At 43.2% G+C, this 15,739-nt stretch overlaps 1 protein-coding gene across 1 annotated transcript; it reads left to right on the forward strand.

The window, feature by feature from the left end:
* Positions 1-5,702: 5,702 nt before the first annotated feature.
* Positions 5,703-8,112, forward strand: LOC149345885 (uncharacterized). The gene has a single exon (XM_089586265.1). It carries the CDS (start codon positions 6,240-6,242, stop codon positions 7,455-7,457), a length of 1,218 nt encoding a protein of 405 aa, XP_089442391.1. The 5' UTR covers positions 5,703-6,239; the 3' UTR covers positions 7,458-8,112.
* Positions 8,113-15,739: the final 7,627 nt, after the last annotated feature.

Raw genomic sequence — 15,739 nt, forward strand, 5'->3', positions numbered from 1 at the left:
GCTGGCACATCTTTCTCAGCCGTCTGTAGAAGCACTTTTGAGTTTTTTCAACAAAATATGGGTGTCAGGAAAAATACCTGAAGCATGGAAAAAGGCCATTATTGTACCATTCTTGAAACCCGGAAAACCACCAACCTCCCCCAACAGTTACAGGCCCATAGCCCTCACAAGCTGTCTCGCAAAATCGTTCGAAAGCGTCGTTAACATTAGGCTGATGTTTGTCCTTAGAAGCCGTGAACTTCTCGACATCCACCAATGCGGTTTCAAAAAATCTTGTTCAACAACTGACCATCTCGTCCGCCTGGAAAATACAGTTAGAGAAGCATTCATACATAAACAACACTGCCTAGCAATATTTTTTGATATGGAGAAAGCATATGACACCACTTGGAGGTTTGGCATACTCCGTGACCTAGCGGACCTGGGTATCCGCGGAAGGATGCTGAACTGCTTAAAAGACTTCCTTTCTGAGCGTTCCTTTCATGTACGCCTAGGTTCCACCCTTTCCAAAAAATTCGTTCAGGAGAATGGGGTTCCGCAGGGGTGTATTTTAAGTACTACCCTCTTTCTCGTGAAAATAAATTCCATAGCCAAGATATTTCCAAAGTCCATTATGCATTCTTTATATGTCGATGACCTTCAAATAGCATGTACATCGTCCAGCCTACCAACCTGTGAACGACAGATACAACTGATATTAAACCGACTTTCGGTTTGGGCAGACAAAAATGGGTTTAAGTTCTCCCCACATAAAACAGTTGCTGTCCTTTTCTCGCTCAAAAGAGGTTTGCAGACTGATCCCACCTTGCATTTAAATGACACCGTACTTCCAGTAAAACATGAACATACATTTTTGGGCGTAACATTTGACAAGAAACTCTCATTTCTGCCACACATAAGTATGATCAAAAAGAAAGCCTCCCAATCCCTGAATATACTCAAAATACTGTCACGAAAGCGGTGGGGATCTGATAGAAAATGTCTTTTGCAAATATACCGGTCTGTAGTACGCTCCACCCTAGATTATGGATGCGTTGTGTATGGCTCTGCGAGGCCATCATATCTGAAGAGACTGGACCCAGTACATAACCTTGGTTTACGTCTCTCAACAGGTGCATATAGAACATCCCCGATAAGTAGTCTCTATGTAGAAACCAATGAACCCTCCCTTATAGATAGAAGAACAATGCTCACTTGCGCATACGTCCTGAAAATCCGTTCCCTACCGAAACACCTCTGTTATTCCATAGTTACAAAGTGCACCTCCAGAACACTGTTCAACAACAGACCCCAGTCAATCAGACGTCTACTACTACGCTTCGAGGATAGTTGCCAGAGTCTAGGATTACTGGATACCCTTCCTGACATCACCTCAATGCACGACCCACTGCCCCCATGGTACAGCCTGCCCACTGTATGTGACCTTACATTAACGCGTTTTCAGAAAAAACAAACGCCGCGCGAGCACATACTACAGGAATACTTGACATTGCAAGAAAAATATGCTTACCACACAGAATTTTACACAGACGGCTCAAAAACAACGGATTATGTAGGAAGTGCGGTAGTACAAGGGGACTGGAAAAAAATTGTAAGACTGCCAAACTGTACGTCCATTTTTACCGCCGAATGTTATGCTGTTTCTGTAGCTGTTGATAGAATATTAAGTAACAGTATCGAAAAGAGCATCATCTACACAGATTCACTCAGCCTGCTCACCGCTTTACATCCGCAAAATGCAGTTGAACCATTAATAGGGAGCATAATACACAACATAGAAAAAATCACAACACAGGGGCACACAATCAAATTCTGCTGGGTGCCGAGCCATATTGGAATAGTCGGAAATGAAAGAGCCGACTCGTACGCTGCAGAAGCTCACAGTCACGAAATCAGAAAAGTCAGTACACCGTATAGAGACTGCATGAAATTAATACATTCTAACTTGAAAGCTAAATGGCAGACAACTTGGGACAATGAAATAAACAAGCTGCATTATGTAAAACCTGTTCTAGGGGAATGGAAGACCTGTACGCACCAGGAGCGTTTTAAGGAGGTAATTTTATGTCGGCTCCGCATAGGACACACACACCTGACACATAACTTCCTAATGACAAAACAAGACAAGCCTCTTTGCGAAACATGTGGAGATGAACTCACACTAATCCATATTTTAATATCATGTTCAGAACTCGAAACACTAAGAAAAAAGCACTTCACTCAATTTTATAACGAACACATTCCTCTCCATCCAATGCTAATCTTGGGTGACAATGCATTTGTAGATATAAGTTTCGTTTTTAGCTTTTTAAGAGAAGCTGGTTTTCTCGATAAACTATAAATTTTAACCTATTGCCTTATTTGTTTTTGAAACACCCCAGCCACTTTCTCACTCCTGAGAAGATGGCTGAGGTCCCTATCCCATCGGTTCGGGGCCTCGGGATCCTTGCTCAGCCAAGGATGGCTGCTGAGGTTACCGAACCCCTTTAAAGCTTTTACCATAAGTCAGTTTTAAAATTTTGTCTTATATTTTTACTAGGTTGCATGAATTAACTTTTTAGGCCCTTTACACCGCCGTTCATTTAGACTCTTGTATAACATCCTACATAAAACAATTTTCGATACCCTGAGCTTGGCGCATGATAGCCTCAGTCGCTTATGCGCCATAAAACCCAACACAACACAAACACAAACATTTATTCTAATCATTTTCAAGATGTGCATTGGCTCCTGTGGCATTAAATTCTTTTCCTGTTTCTTGTTGCACTTTTGTCCACAACCACTGAATTTTCATGAAGGTAATAGACTGCAATGCCTGGGTTCTCTGCCATCTCATTCAGTACATGATATTTCGTCTGCTGCACCTCATACACCATTATGATACCTCATGATAATTTTATCTCCAGTGACTGACATTACTAATTATGCTCGCTAGTTCCATTTTGAAGCACATACTAGGTTCTTTAATGCACTTGTTACATTATGCATTTGTGGCGGCTGCCAGACAACTTTATTGAACAGCCTTATGCCTCTTGGGAGCTATGGTGATTTAAAAAACGCCGGGCAGCTCACCAACCCTCCTAGAAGCGGGCGTGAAGCCGGCTTTGGCGATACTTCCGGCAGGAACACGCAGCTGACCCTTTCTACTCGAAGGATACGAGCGAACACATTATCATGAAGGGCAATTGCTAGATCTAGATATCCTGGCCAGCATTGCGTGCAGTTTTCATGTATATATGGCTGCAATAACTTTCCTGCAATAAAACGTTTTCTAGGAGCGTCTCTCCTTAATCTATTAGTTATTTATTCTAATCATTTTCATGATGTGCATTGGCTCCTGTAGCAGGAAATTCTTTTCCTGTTTCTTGTTGCACTTTTGTCCACAACCACTGAATTTTCATGAAGGTAATAGACTGCAATGCCTGGGTTCTCTGCCATCTCATTCAGTACATGATATTTTGTCTGCTGCACCTCATACACCATTATGATACCTCATGATAATTGGATCTCCAGTGACTGACATTACTAATTATGCTCGCCAGTTCCATTTTGAAGCACATACTAGGTTCTTTAATGCAGTTGTCTCGCAGCCGCCACAAATGCATAATGTAAGAATTTTATTGAACAGCCTTATGCGTCTTGGGAGCTATGGTGATTTAAAAAACGCCGGGCAGCTCACCAACCCTCCTAGAAGCGGGCGTGAAGCCGGCTTTGGCAATACTTCCGGCAGGAACACGCAGCTGACCCTTTCTATCAAGAAGGGCAATTGCTAGATCTAGATATCCTGGCCAGCATTGTGTGCAATTTTCATCTATATATGGCTGCAATAACTTTCCTGCAATAAAAGGTTTTCTAGGAGCGTCTCCCCTTAATCTATTAGTTATTTATTCTAATCATTTTCATGATGTGCATTGGCTCCTGTAGCAGGAAATTCTTATCCTGTTTCTTGTTGCACTTTTGTCCACAACCACTGAACTTTCATGAAGGTAATAGACTGCAATGCCTGGGTTCTCTGCCATCTCATTCAGTACATGATATTTTGTCTGCTGCACCTCATACATAATTATGATACCTCGTGATAATTGAATCTCCAGTGACTGATATTACTAATTATGCTCGCCAGTTCCATTTGGAAGCACATACTAGGTTCTTTAATGCACTTGTTACATTATGCATTTGTGGCGGCTGCCAGACAACTTTATTGAACAGCCTTATCGGTCTTGGGAGCTATGGTGATTTAAAAAACATCGGGCAGCTCACCAACCCTGCTAGAAGCGGGCGTGAAGCCGGCTTTGGCAATACTTCCGGCAGGAACACGCAGCTGACCCTTTCTACTCGAAGGATACGAGCGAAGACGTTATCATGAAGGGCAATTGCTAGATCTAGATATCCTGGCGAGCATTGTGTGCAATTTTCATGTATAGATGGCTGCCATAACTTTCCTGCAATAAAAAGTTTTCTAGGAGCGTCTCCCCTTAATCTATTAGTTATTTATTCTAATCATTTTCAATGTGTGCATTGGCTTGTGTAGCAGGAAATTCTTATCCTGTTTCTTGTTGCACAACTTGTCCACAACCACTGAATTTTCATGAAGGCAATAGACTGCAATGCCTGGGTTCTCTGCCATCTCATTCAGTACATGATATGTTGTCTGCTGCACCTCATACACCATTACTATACCTGATGATAATTGAATCTCCAGTGACTCATATTACTAATTATGCTCGCCAGTTGATTTTTGAAGCACATACTAGGTTCTTTAATGCACTTGTTACATTATGCATTTGTGGCGGCTGCCAGACAACTTTACTGAACATTATGCGTCTTGGGAGCTATGGTGATTTCAAAAACGCCGGGCACCTCACCAACCCTGCTAGAAGCGGGCGTGAAGCCGGCTTTGGCAATACTTCCGGCAGGAACACGCAGCTGACCCTTTCTATCAAGAAGGGCAATTGCTAGATCTAGATATCCTGGCCAGCATTGTGTGCAATTTTCATCTATGTATGGCTGCAATAACTTTCCTGCAATAAAAAGTTTTCTAGGAGCGTCTCCCCTTAATCTATTAGTTATTTATTCTAATCATTTTCATGATGTGCATTGGCTCCTGTAGCAGGAAATTCTTATCCTGTTTCTTGTTGCACTTTTGTCCACAACCACTGAATTTTTATGAAGGTAATAGACTGCAATGCCTGGGTTCTCTGCCATCTCATTCAGTGCATGATATTTTGTCTGCTGCACCTCATACATCATTATCATACCTCGTGATAATTGAATCTCCAGTGACTGATATTACTAATTATGCTCGCCAGTTCCATTTTGAAGCACATACTAGGTTCTTTAATGCACTTGTTACATTATGCATTTGTGGCGGCTGCCAGACAACTTTATTGAACAGCCTTATCGGTCTTCGGAGCTATGGTGATTTAAAAAACATCGGGCAGCTCACCAACCCTGCTAGAAGCGGGCGTGAAGCCGGCTTTGGCAATACTTCCGGCAGGAACACGCAACTGACCCTTTCTACTGAAAGGATACGAGCGAACACATTATCAAGAAGGGCAATTGCTAGATCTAGATATCCTGGCCAGCATTGTGTGCAGTTTTCATGTATATATGGCTGCAATAACTTTCCTGCAATAAAACGTTTTCTAGGAGCGTCTCTCCTTAATCAATTAGTTATTTATTCTAATCTCCCCGCAGGGAGGCGTCTGCAGCATGCAGACGTTGGTGAGTGGCGACACCACGGGGTTAACCCGAGCATCCGCAGGGACATCCCCGCAGGGGGATGATGGTGAACAATGCGTCACCACGGACCCGAGCATCCGCGCTTAGCCGTGCGTGGCATCGCCGTGTCCGGGGAAAAGGGGATCCTGGTGGTTGAGCCGATGCCGAGCGTTTGGACCCTTAAGGCCCCTCGGCGGAGGCAACACACCACTTTGGCCCCAGCTTCCTGTAGACGGCACCTCCGGCCTGACCCGACCGGGGGAAATCGGCAGTCGCCTTTTCCTGTTCTCTTCTCCATCTTTCACTTTCCTATCTCCTTTCTTACAACTCTCCTGTATCCTCCTCTTTTCTTCGTTTTTCCTCTTTTTCCTGGCGGCGAGGGTTAACCGTGTGTGACCAACTACCCTGAGTTGAGTCATATTAGGTTATAGTTAAGGTGTACAGCTGGCGTGGGCAGGACTTTCTTTCAAGTTCCTGTCGCGTCCCCTTGTTGGGCTCCATGGTGGGTGGCTGGCACCATGACCGAAAAACATCAATTTTTTATGGCTCCCCCCCTTTCCAAACCTGATCGCCCTCAAAAAAGAGTGCGGACCGAAGTGACTAATCAATACTTTCAGAAATCGAAAGAAACGTTCCCAAAGTTTCATGTTGTTCACAGTGAAGCAACAGAAAAGACTGCCCGAACAATATCCCCATTCATAGTAACAAGAACCCTAACCAGTGCCTTAGGCACAGGTTACAAGCTAAAAAAAATGCCTAGCGGTGACCTCCTACTAGAACTGAAAGACAACGACCAATATTCTAAACTGTCCAACTTGATGTCCATTGGGGATATACCTGTCTCAATTACTGCACATCGATCTTTGAACACCGTCCGGGGAGTGATCTCCGAAATCGATTTCCTTGAACTCACAGAAGAAGAAATGCTCGAAGGTCTGAAAGACCAGAATGTCATCAATGTTCACCGCATTATGATTAGAAAGGAAAACAAAGAAATAGCAACAAAACATCTTGTCCTCACGTTCAGCTCAAGCATACTACCTGAATCAATAGAAGTTGGTTACCTCAAAATAAATGTCCGACACTATATCCCAAACCCGCGACGGTGTTTCAACTGCCAGCGATACGGTCATGGCTCACAGAGCTGCCGTGGCCGAAAAACATGTGCAAAATGCGCATCAAACGAACACGTTTCTGAAAACTGTGAAGCATCAGCACTTCGGTGCGCAAACTGTGATGGTGATCATCCCTCCTATTCCAGATCATGTCCATCATGGAAAAGTGAAAAAGAAATAATAACAATGAAGACAAAGCAAAACATAACTTTCAAGGAAGCACGACAACTTTTTCATGCAAAGAACACGTTCAACTTCACAGCAAGAACAAACTTCGCTGATGTGGTGCGCGGGGGCGCTGCACCGCACCGCGTTCCGGCCACTGCCCAGGCAAAGCCTCAGGCAGGGCCATCTGCGCCCCCGGCAGGGTCAGCAAACGCTGCCTTGCCACCCCCCGAAAAGGTCTTGCCGTCCCCTGAGTCGGCAGACGATCAGACCACCCCCTCTAGGAGGAGGTCTGAAGTTCGTACACGCGCGGCATCCCCGCGGGCCTCCAGCGCCTCCGCCGAGGCGATGGATGTATCACCCGGCACGCTCGCCCTGCACGGGCGGCAAAGCTCACTTGACCGCCAAAATAAAGGAAGGACCCGAATCACGGGTCCCCCTAAACCAGAAACCTAGGTTCCCACTTTTCCTTAAAAAATCCACAGAAAATGGCGTTCCTTATACAGTGGAACTGCCGTGGACTTTTCCATAACTACAGTGACATAAAAGATCTTTTAGACACTTTCTCCCCTGTGGCGTTATGCCTACAGGAAACGAACCTAGGTCCTAAACACAAGAATTTTTTGAAGAAATACAAAGTCTTTCGTTCTGACAGAGAGCAAACTAGCAGGCTCTCTGGAGGTGTTGCTATTGTCATCCAAGGTGGGGTTGCAACTCGCGAAATCAAACTTCAAACTAACTATGAAGCTGTTGCAGTCACCGTCCTACATTTCAAAACAATTACAATATGTTCTGTATATCTCGGGCCACACCAAACAGTTACACTTAATGACTTGGAAACACTTTTAGAACAGCTGCCAGAGCCATATCTGGTAGTTGGGGATTTTAATGCCCACTCTGTTTTTTGGGGAAGTGAACAGACTGACACTAGAGGTCGTGTTTTAGAAGATTTTATTTTGTGCAACGACGTTTGCCTGCTGAACACAGGTAAACCTACGTATTGTTACCCTGCCTCAGGAAAAATGAGTTGCATAGACTTGTCTTTTAGTTCACCCTCCGTTTTTACTGATTTTAATTGGGATGTTCTCCAAAATCCGTACGGAAGTGATCACCTTCCTATTGTAATTAGCTTGTCATCACCACCATCAATCATTCCTAGCAAACCACGTCGTTGGAAGCTCCACGTAGCTGACTGGGCACTATTTCAGGAAAAGGCCGCACTGGATAAAATTTTTTCGGATGATCTTAGTGTAGACGATCTCAACGAAATAATTACAACTTGTATTATAACTGCTGCGCGCGTAGCCATTCCTCAGTCTTCGGGAGCGGTACGCCAAAACCACAAGGTTTGGTACAACCAAGACTGCAGAGATGCAAAAAAGAAGCAGAACAAAGCCTGGGGAACTTTTCGCAGGTATCCAACAGCTGAGAACCTCATAAGATTTAAAAAAGCCCGCGCAAAAGCACGACATATCCGTCGTAATGCGGAAAAAAACTCATGGCAAAGCTACATATCATCCATAAGCAGTTCCGTCACATCAAAAAAAATGTGGGAGCAAGTTCGCAAACTGAATGGCAGCTTCTCCCCTTTCACAATTCCCTTTCTTACAGACCCTGGTGCACAAACAAGTATAGCAGAACAAGCAGACATCTTAGGCGAACATTTCTCTAACGTTTCGAGCTCTTCACACTACACACAAGAATTTCTACAATACAAAAACACATCTGAGAAACAAAGACTCCCTAAAAGCGCCTGCACAAATGAAGCATACAATAGTCTCATTACAATTCATGAAATAAACAGAGTTTTATCTGCTGGGAAACAGACCGCGCCCGGCCCTGATCAAATTCATTATCAAATGCTGGCACATCTTTCTCAGCCGTCTGTAGAAGCACTTTTGAGTTTTTTCAACAAAATATGGGTGTCAGGAAAAATACCTGAAGCATGGAAAAAGGCCATTATTGTACCATTCTTGAAACCCGGAAAACCACCAACCTCCCCCAACAGTTACAGGCCCATAGCCCTCACAAGCTGTCTCGCAAAATCGTTCGAAAGCGTCGTTAACATTAGGCTGATGTTTGTCCTTAGAAGCCGTGAACTTCTCGACATCCACCAATGCGGTTTCAAAAAATCTTGTTCAACAACTGACCATCTCGTCCGCCTGGAAAATACAGTTAGAGAAGCATTCATACATAAACAACACTGCCTAGCAATATTTTTTGATATGGAGAAAGCATATGACACCACTTGGAGGTTTGGCATACTCCGTGACCTAGCGGACCTGGGTATCCGCGGAAGGATGCTGAACTGCTTAAAAGACTTCCTTTCTGAGCGTTCCTTTCATGTACGCCTAGGTTCCACCCTTTCCAAAAAATTCGTTCAGGAGAATGGGGTTCCGCAGGGGTGTATTTTAAGTACTACCCTCTTTCTCGTGAAAATAAATTCCATAGCCAAGATATTTCCAAAGTCCATTATGCATTCTTTATATGTCGATGACCTTCAAATAGCATGTACATCGTCCAGCCTACCAACCTGTGAACGACAGATACAACTGATATTAAACCGACTTTCGGTTTGGGCAGACAAAAATGGGTTTAAGTTCTCCCCACATAAAACAGTTGCTGTCCTTTTCTCGCTCAAAAGAGGTTTGCAGACTGATCCCACCTTGCATTTAAATGACACCGTACTTCCAGTAAAACATGAACATACATTTTTGGGCGTAACATTTGACAAGAAACTCTCATTTCTGCCACACATAAGTATGATCAAAAAGAAAGCCTCCCAATCCCTGAATATACTCAAAATACTGTCACGAAAGCGGTGGGGATCTGATAGAAAATGTCTTTTGCAAATATACCGGTCTGTAGTACGCTCCACCCTAGATTATGGATGCGTTGTGTATGGCTCTGCGAGGCCATCATATCTGAAGAGACTGGACCCAGTACATAACCTTGGTTTACGTCTCTCAACAGGTGCATATAGAACATCCCCGATAAGTAGTCTCTATGTAGAAACCAATGAACCCTCCCTTATAGATAGAAGAACAATGCTCACTTGCGCATACGTCCTGAAAATCCGTTCCCTACCGAAACACCTCTGTTATTCCATAGTTACAAAGTGCACCTCCAGAACACTGTTCAACAACAGACCCCAGTCAATCAGACGTCTACTACTACGCTTCGAGGATAGTTGCCAGAGTCTAGGATTACTGGATACCCTTCCTGACATCACCTCAATGCACGACCCACTGCCCCCATGGTACAGCCTGCCCACTGTATGTGACCTTACATTAACGCGTTTTCAGAAAAAACAAACGCCGCGCGAGCACATACTACAGGAATACTTGACATTGCAAGAAAAATATGCTTACCACACAGAATTTTACACAGACGGCTCAAAAACAACGGATTATGTAGGAAGTGCGGTAGTACAAGGGGACTGGAAAAAAATTGTAAGACTGCCAAACTGTACGTCCATTTTTACCGCCGAATGTTATGCTGTTTCTGTAGCTGTTGATAGAATATTAAGTAACAGTATCGAAAAGAGCATCATCTACACAGATTCACTCAGCCTGCTCACCGCTTTACATCCGCAAAATGCAGTTGAACCATTAATAGGGAGCATAATACACAACATAGAAAAAATCACAACACAGGGGCACACAATCAAATTCTGCTGGGTGCCGAGCCATATTGGAATAGTCGGAAATGAAAGAGCCGACTCGTACGCTGCAGAAGCTCACAGTCACGAAATCAGAAAAGTCAGTACACCGTATAGAGACTGCATGAAATTAATACATTCTAACTTGAAAGCTAAATGGCAGACAACTTGGGACAATGAAATAAACAAGCTGCATTATGTAAAACCTGTTCTAGGGGAATGGAAGACCTGTACGCACCAGGAGCGTTTTAAGGAGGTAATTTTATGTCGGCTCCGCATAGGACACACACACCTGACACATAACTTCCTAATGACAAAACAAGACAAGCCTCTTTGCGAAACATGTGGAGATGAACTCACACTAATCCATATTTTAATATCATGTTCAGAACTCGAAACACTAAGAAAAAAGCACTTCACTCAATTTTATAACGAACACATTCCTCTCCATCCAATGCTAATCTTGGGTGACAATGCATTTGTAGATATAAGTTTCGTTTTTAGCTTTTTAAGAGAAGCTGGTTTTCTCGATAAACTATAAATTTTAACCTATTGCCTTATTTGTTTTTGAAACACCCCAGCCACTTTCTCACTCCTGAGAAGATGGCTGAGGTCCCTATCCCATCGGTTCGGGGCCTCGGGATCCTTGCTCAGCCAAGGATGGCTGCTGAGGTTACCGAACCCCTTTAAAGCTTTTACCATAAGTCAGTTTTAAAATTTTGTCTTATATTTTTACTAGGTTGCATGAATTAACTTTTTAGGCCCTTTACACCGCCGTTCATTTAGACTCTTGTATAACATCCTACATAAAACAATTTTCGATACCCTGAGCTTGGCGCATGATAGCCTCAGTCGCTTATGCGCCATAAAACCCAACACAACACAAACACAAACATTTATTCTAATCATTTTCAAGATGTGCATTGGCTCCTGTGGCATTAAATTCTTTTCCTGTTTCTTGTTGCACTTTTGTCCACAACCACTGAATTTTCATGAAGGTAATAGACTGCAATGCCTGGGTTCTCTGCCATCTCATTCAGTACATGATATTTCGTCTGCTGCACCTCATACACCATTATGATACCTCATGATAATTTTATCTCCAGTGACTGACATTACTAATTATGCTCGCTAGTTCCATTTTGAAGCACATACTAGGTTCTTTAATGCACTTGTTACATTATGCATTTGTGGCGGCTGCCAGACAACTTTATTGAACAGCCTTATGCCTCTTGGGAGCTATGGTGATTTAAAAAACGCCGGGCAGCTCACCAACCCTCCTAGAAGCGGGCGTGAAGCCGGCTTTGGCGATACTTCCGGCAGGAACACGCAGCTGACCCTTTCTACTCGAAGGATACGAGCGAACACATTATCATGAAGGGCAATTGCTAGATCTAGATATCCTGGCCAGCATTGCGTGCAGTTTTCATGTATATATGGCTGCAATAACTTTCCTGCAATAAAACGTTTTCTAGGAGCGTCTCTCCTTAATCTATTAGTTATTTATTCTAATCATTTTCATGATGTGCATTGGCTCCTGTAGCAGGAAATTCTTTTCCTGTTTCTTGTTGCACTTTTGTCCACAACCACTGAATTTTCATGAAGGTAATAGACTGCAATGCCTGGGTTCTCTGCCATCTCATTCAGTACATGATATTTTGTCTGCTGCACCTCATACACCATTATGATACCTCATGATAATTGGATCTCCAGTGACTGACATTACTAATTATGCTCGCCAGTTCCATTTTGAAGCACATACTAGGTTCTTTAATGCAGTTGTCTCGCAGCCGCCACAAATGCATAATGTAAGAATTTTATTGAACAGCCTTATGCGTCTTGGGAGCTATGGTGATTTAAAAAACGCCGGGCAGCTCACCAACCCTCCTAGAAGCGGGCGTGAAGCCGGCTTTGGCAATACTTCCGGCAGGAACACGCAGCTGACCCTTTCTATCAAGAAGGGCAATTGCTAGATCTAGATATCCTGGCCAGCATTGTGTGCAATTTTCATCTATATATGGCTGCAATAACTTTCCTGCAATAAAAGGTTTTCTAGGAGCGTCTCCCCTTAATCTATTAGTTATTTATTCTAATCATTTTCATGATGTGCATTGGCTCCTGTAGCAGGAAATTCTTATCCTGTTTCTTGTTGCACTTTTGTCCACAACCACTGAACTTTCATGAAGGTAATAGACTGCAATGCCTGGGTTCTCTGCCATCTCATTCAGTACATGATATTTTGTCTGCTGCACCTCATACATAATTATGATACCTCGTGATAATTGAATCTCCAGTGACTGATATTACTAATTATGCTCGCCAGTTCCATTTGGAAGCACATACTAGGTTCTTTAATGCACTTGTTACATTATGCATTTGTGGCGGCTGCCAGACAACTTTATTGAACAGCCTTATCGGTCTTGGGAGCTATGGTGATTTAAAAAACATCGGGCAGCTCACCAACCCTGCTAGAAGCGGGCGTGAAGCCGGCTTTGGCAATACTTCCGGCAGGAACACGCAGCTGACCCTTTCTACTCGAAGGATACGAGCGAAGACGTTATCATGAAGGGCAATTGCTAGATCTAGATATCCTGGCGAGCATTGTGTGCAATTTTCATGTATAGATGGCTGCCATAACTTTCCTGCAATAAAAAGTTTTCTAGGAGCGTCTCCCCTTAATCTATTAGTTATTTATTCTAATCATTTTCAATGTGTGCATTGGCTTGTGTAGCAGGAAATTCTTATCCTGTTTCTTGTTGCACAACTTGTCCACAACCACTGAATTTTCATGAAGGCAATAGACTGCAATGCCTGGGTTCTCTGCCATCTCATTCAGTACATGATATGTTGTCTGCTGCACCTCATACACCATTACTATACCTGATGATAATTGAATCTCCAGTGACTCATATTACTAATTATGCTCGCCAGTTGATTTTTGAAGCACATACTAGGTTCTTTAATGCACTTGTTACATTATGCATTTGTGGCGGCTGCCAGACAACTTTACTGAACATTATGCGTCTTGGGAGCTATGGTGATTTCAAAAACGCCGGGCACCTCACCAACCCTGCTAGAAGCGGGCGTGAAGCCGGCTTTGGCAATACTTCCGGCAGGAACACGCAGCTGACCCTTTCTATCAAGAAGGGCAATTGCTAGATCTAGATATCCTGGCCAGCATTGTGTGCAATTTTCATCTATGTATGGCTGCAATAACTTTCCTGCAATAAAAAGTTTTCTAGGAGCGTCTCCCCTTAATCTATTAGTTATTTATTCTAATCATTTTCATGATGTGCATTGGCTCCTGTAGCAGGAAATTCTTATCCTGTTTCTTGTTGCACTTTTGTCCACAACCACTGAATTTTTATGAAGGTAATAGACTGCAATGCCTGGGTTCTCTGCCATCTCATTCAGTGCATGATATTTTGTCTGCTGCACCTCATACATCATTATCATACCTCGTGATAATTGAATCTCCAGTGACTGATATTACTAATTATGCTCGCCAGTTCCATTTTGAAGCACATACTAGGTTCTTTAATGCACTTGTTACATTATGCATTTGTGGCGGCTGCCAGACAACTTTATTGAACAGCCTTATCGGTCTTGGGAGCTATGGTGATTTAAAAAAACATCGGGCAGCTCACCAAACCTGCTAGAAGCGGGCGTGAAGCCGGCTTTGGCAATACTTCCGGCAAGAACACGCAACTGACCCTTTCTACTCAAAGGATACGAGCGAACACATTATCAAGAAGGGCAATTGCTAGATCTAGATATCCTGGCCAGCATTGTGTGCAGTTTTCATGTATATATGGCTGCAATAACTTTCCTGCAATAAAACGTTTTCTAGGAGCGTCTCTCCTTAATCTATTAGTTATTTATTCTAATCATTTTCATGATGTGCATTGGCTCCTGTAGCAGGAAATTCTTATCCTGTTTCTTGTTGCACTTTTGTCCACAACCACTGAATTTTCATGAAGGCAATAGACTGCAATGCCTGGGTTCTCTGCCATCTCATTCAGTACATGATATTTTGTCTGCTGCACCTCATACACCATTATGATACCTCGTGATAATTGAATCTCCAGTGTCTGATATTACTAATTATGCTCGCCAGTTGCGTTTTGAAGCACATACTAGGTTCTTTAATGCACTTGTTACATTATGCATTTGTGGCGGCTGCCAGACAACTTTACTGAACATTATGCGTCTTGGGAGCTATGGTGATTTCAAAAACGCCGGGCAGCTCACCAACCCTGCTAGAAGCGGGCGTGAAGCCGGCTTTCGCAATACTTCCGGCAAGAACACGCAGCTGACCCTATCTGCTCGAAGGATACGAGCGAACACATTATCATGAAGGGCAATTGCTAGATCTAGATATCCTGGCGAACATTGTGTGCAATTTTCATGTATAGATGGCTGCTATAACTTTCCTGCAATAAAAAGTTTTCTAGGAGCGTCTCCCCTTGATCTTTAAGTTATTTATTCCAATCATTTTTATGATGTGCATTGGCTCCTGTAGCAGGAAATTCTTATCCTGTTTCTTGTTGCACTTTTGTCCATAACCACTGAATTTTCATGAAGGTAATAGACTGCAATGCCTGGGTTGTCTGCCATCTCATTCAGTACATGATATTTTGTCTGCTGCACCTCATACACCATTATGACACCTCATGATAATTGGATCTCCAGTGACTGACATTACTAATTATGCTCGCTAGTTCCATTTTGAAGCACATACTAGGTTCTTTAATGCACTTGTTACATTATGCATTTGTGGCGGCTGCCAGACAACTTTATTGAACAGCCTTATGCCTCTTGGGAGCTATGGTGATTTAAAAAACGCCGGGCACCTCACCAACCCTGCTAGAAGCGGGCGTGAAGCCGGCTTTGGCAATACTTCCGGCAGGAACACGCAGCTGACCCTTTCTATCAAGAAGGGCAATTGCTAGATCTAGATATCCTGGCCAGCATTGTGTGCAATTTTCATCTATATATGGCTGCAATAACTTTCCTGCAATAAAAGGTTTTCTAGGAGCGTCTCCCCTTAATCTATTAGTTATTTATTCTAATCATT

This window comes from Amblyomma mixtum, chromosome 4 (assembly GCF_055824585.1).
Source record: "Amblyomma mixtum isolate Tamu chromosome 4, ASM5582458v1, whole genome shotgun sequence".
NCBI classification, from domain to species: Eukaryota; Metazoa; Arthropoda; class Arachnida; order Ixodida; family Ixodidae; genus Amblyomma; species Amblyomma mixtum.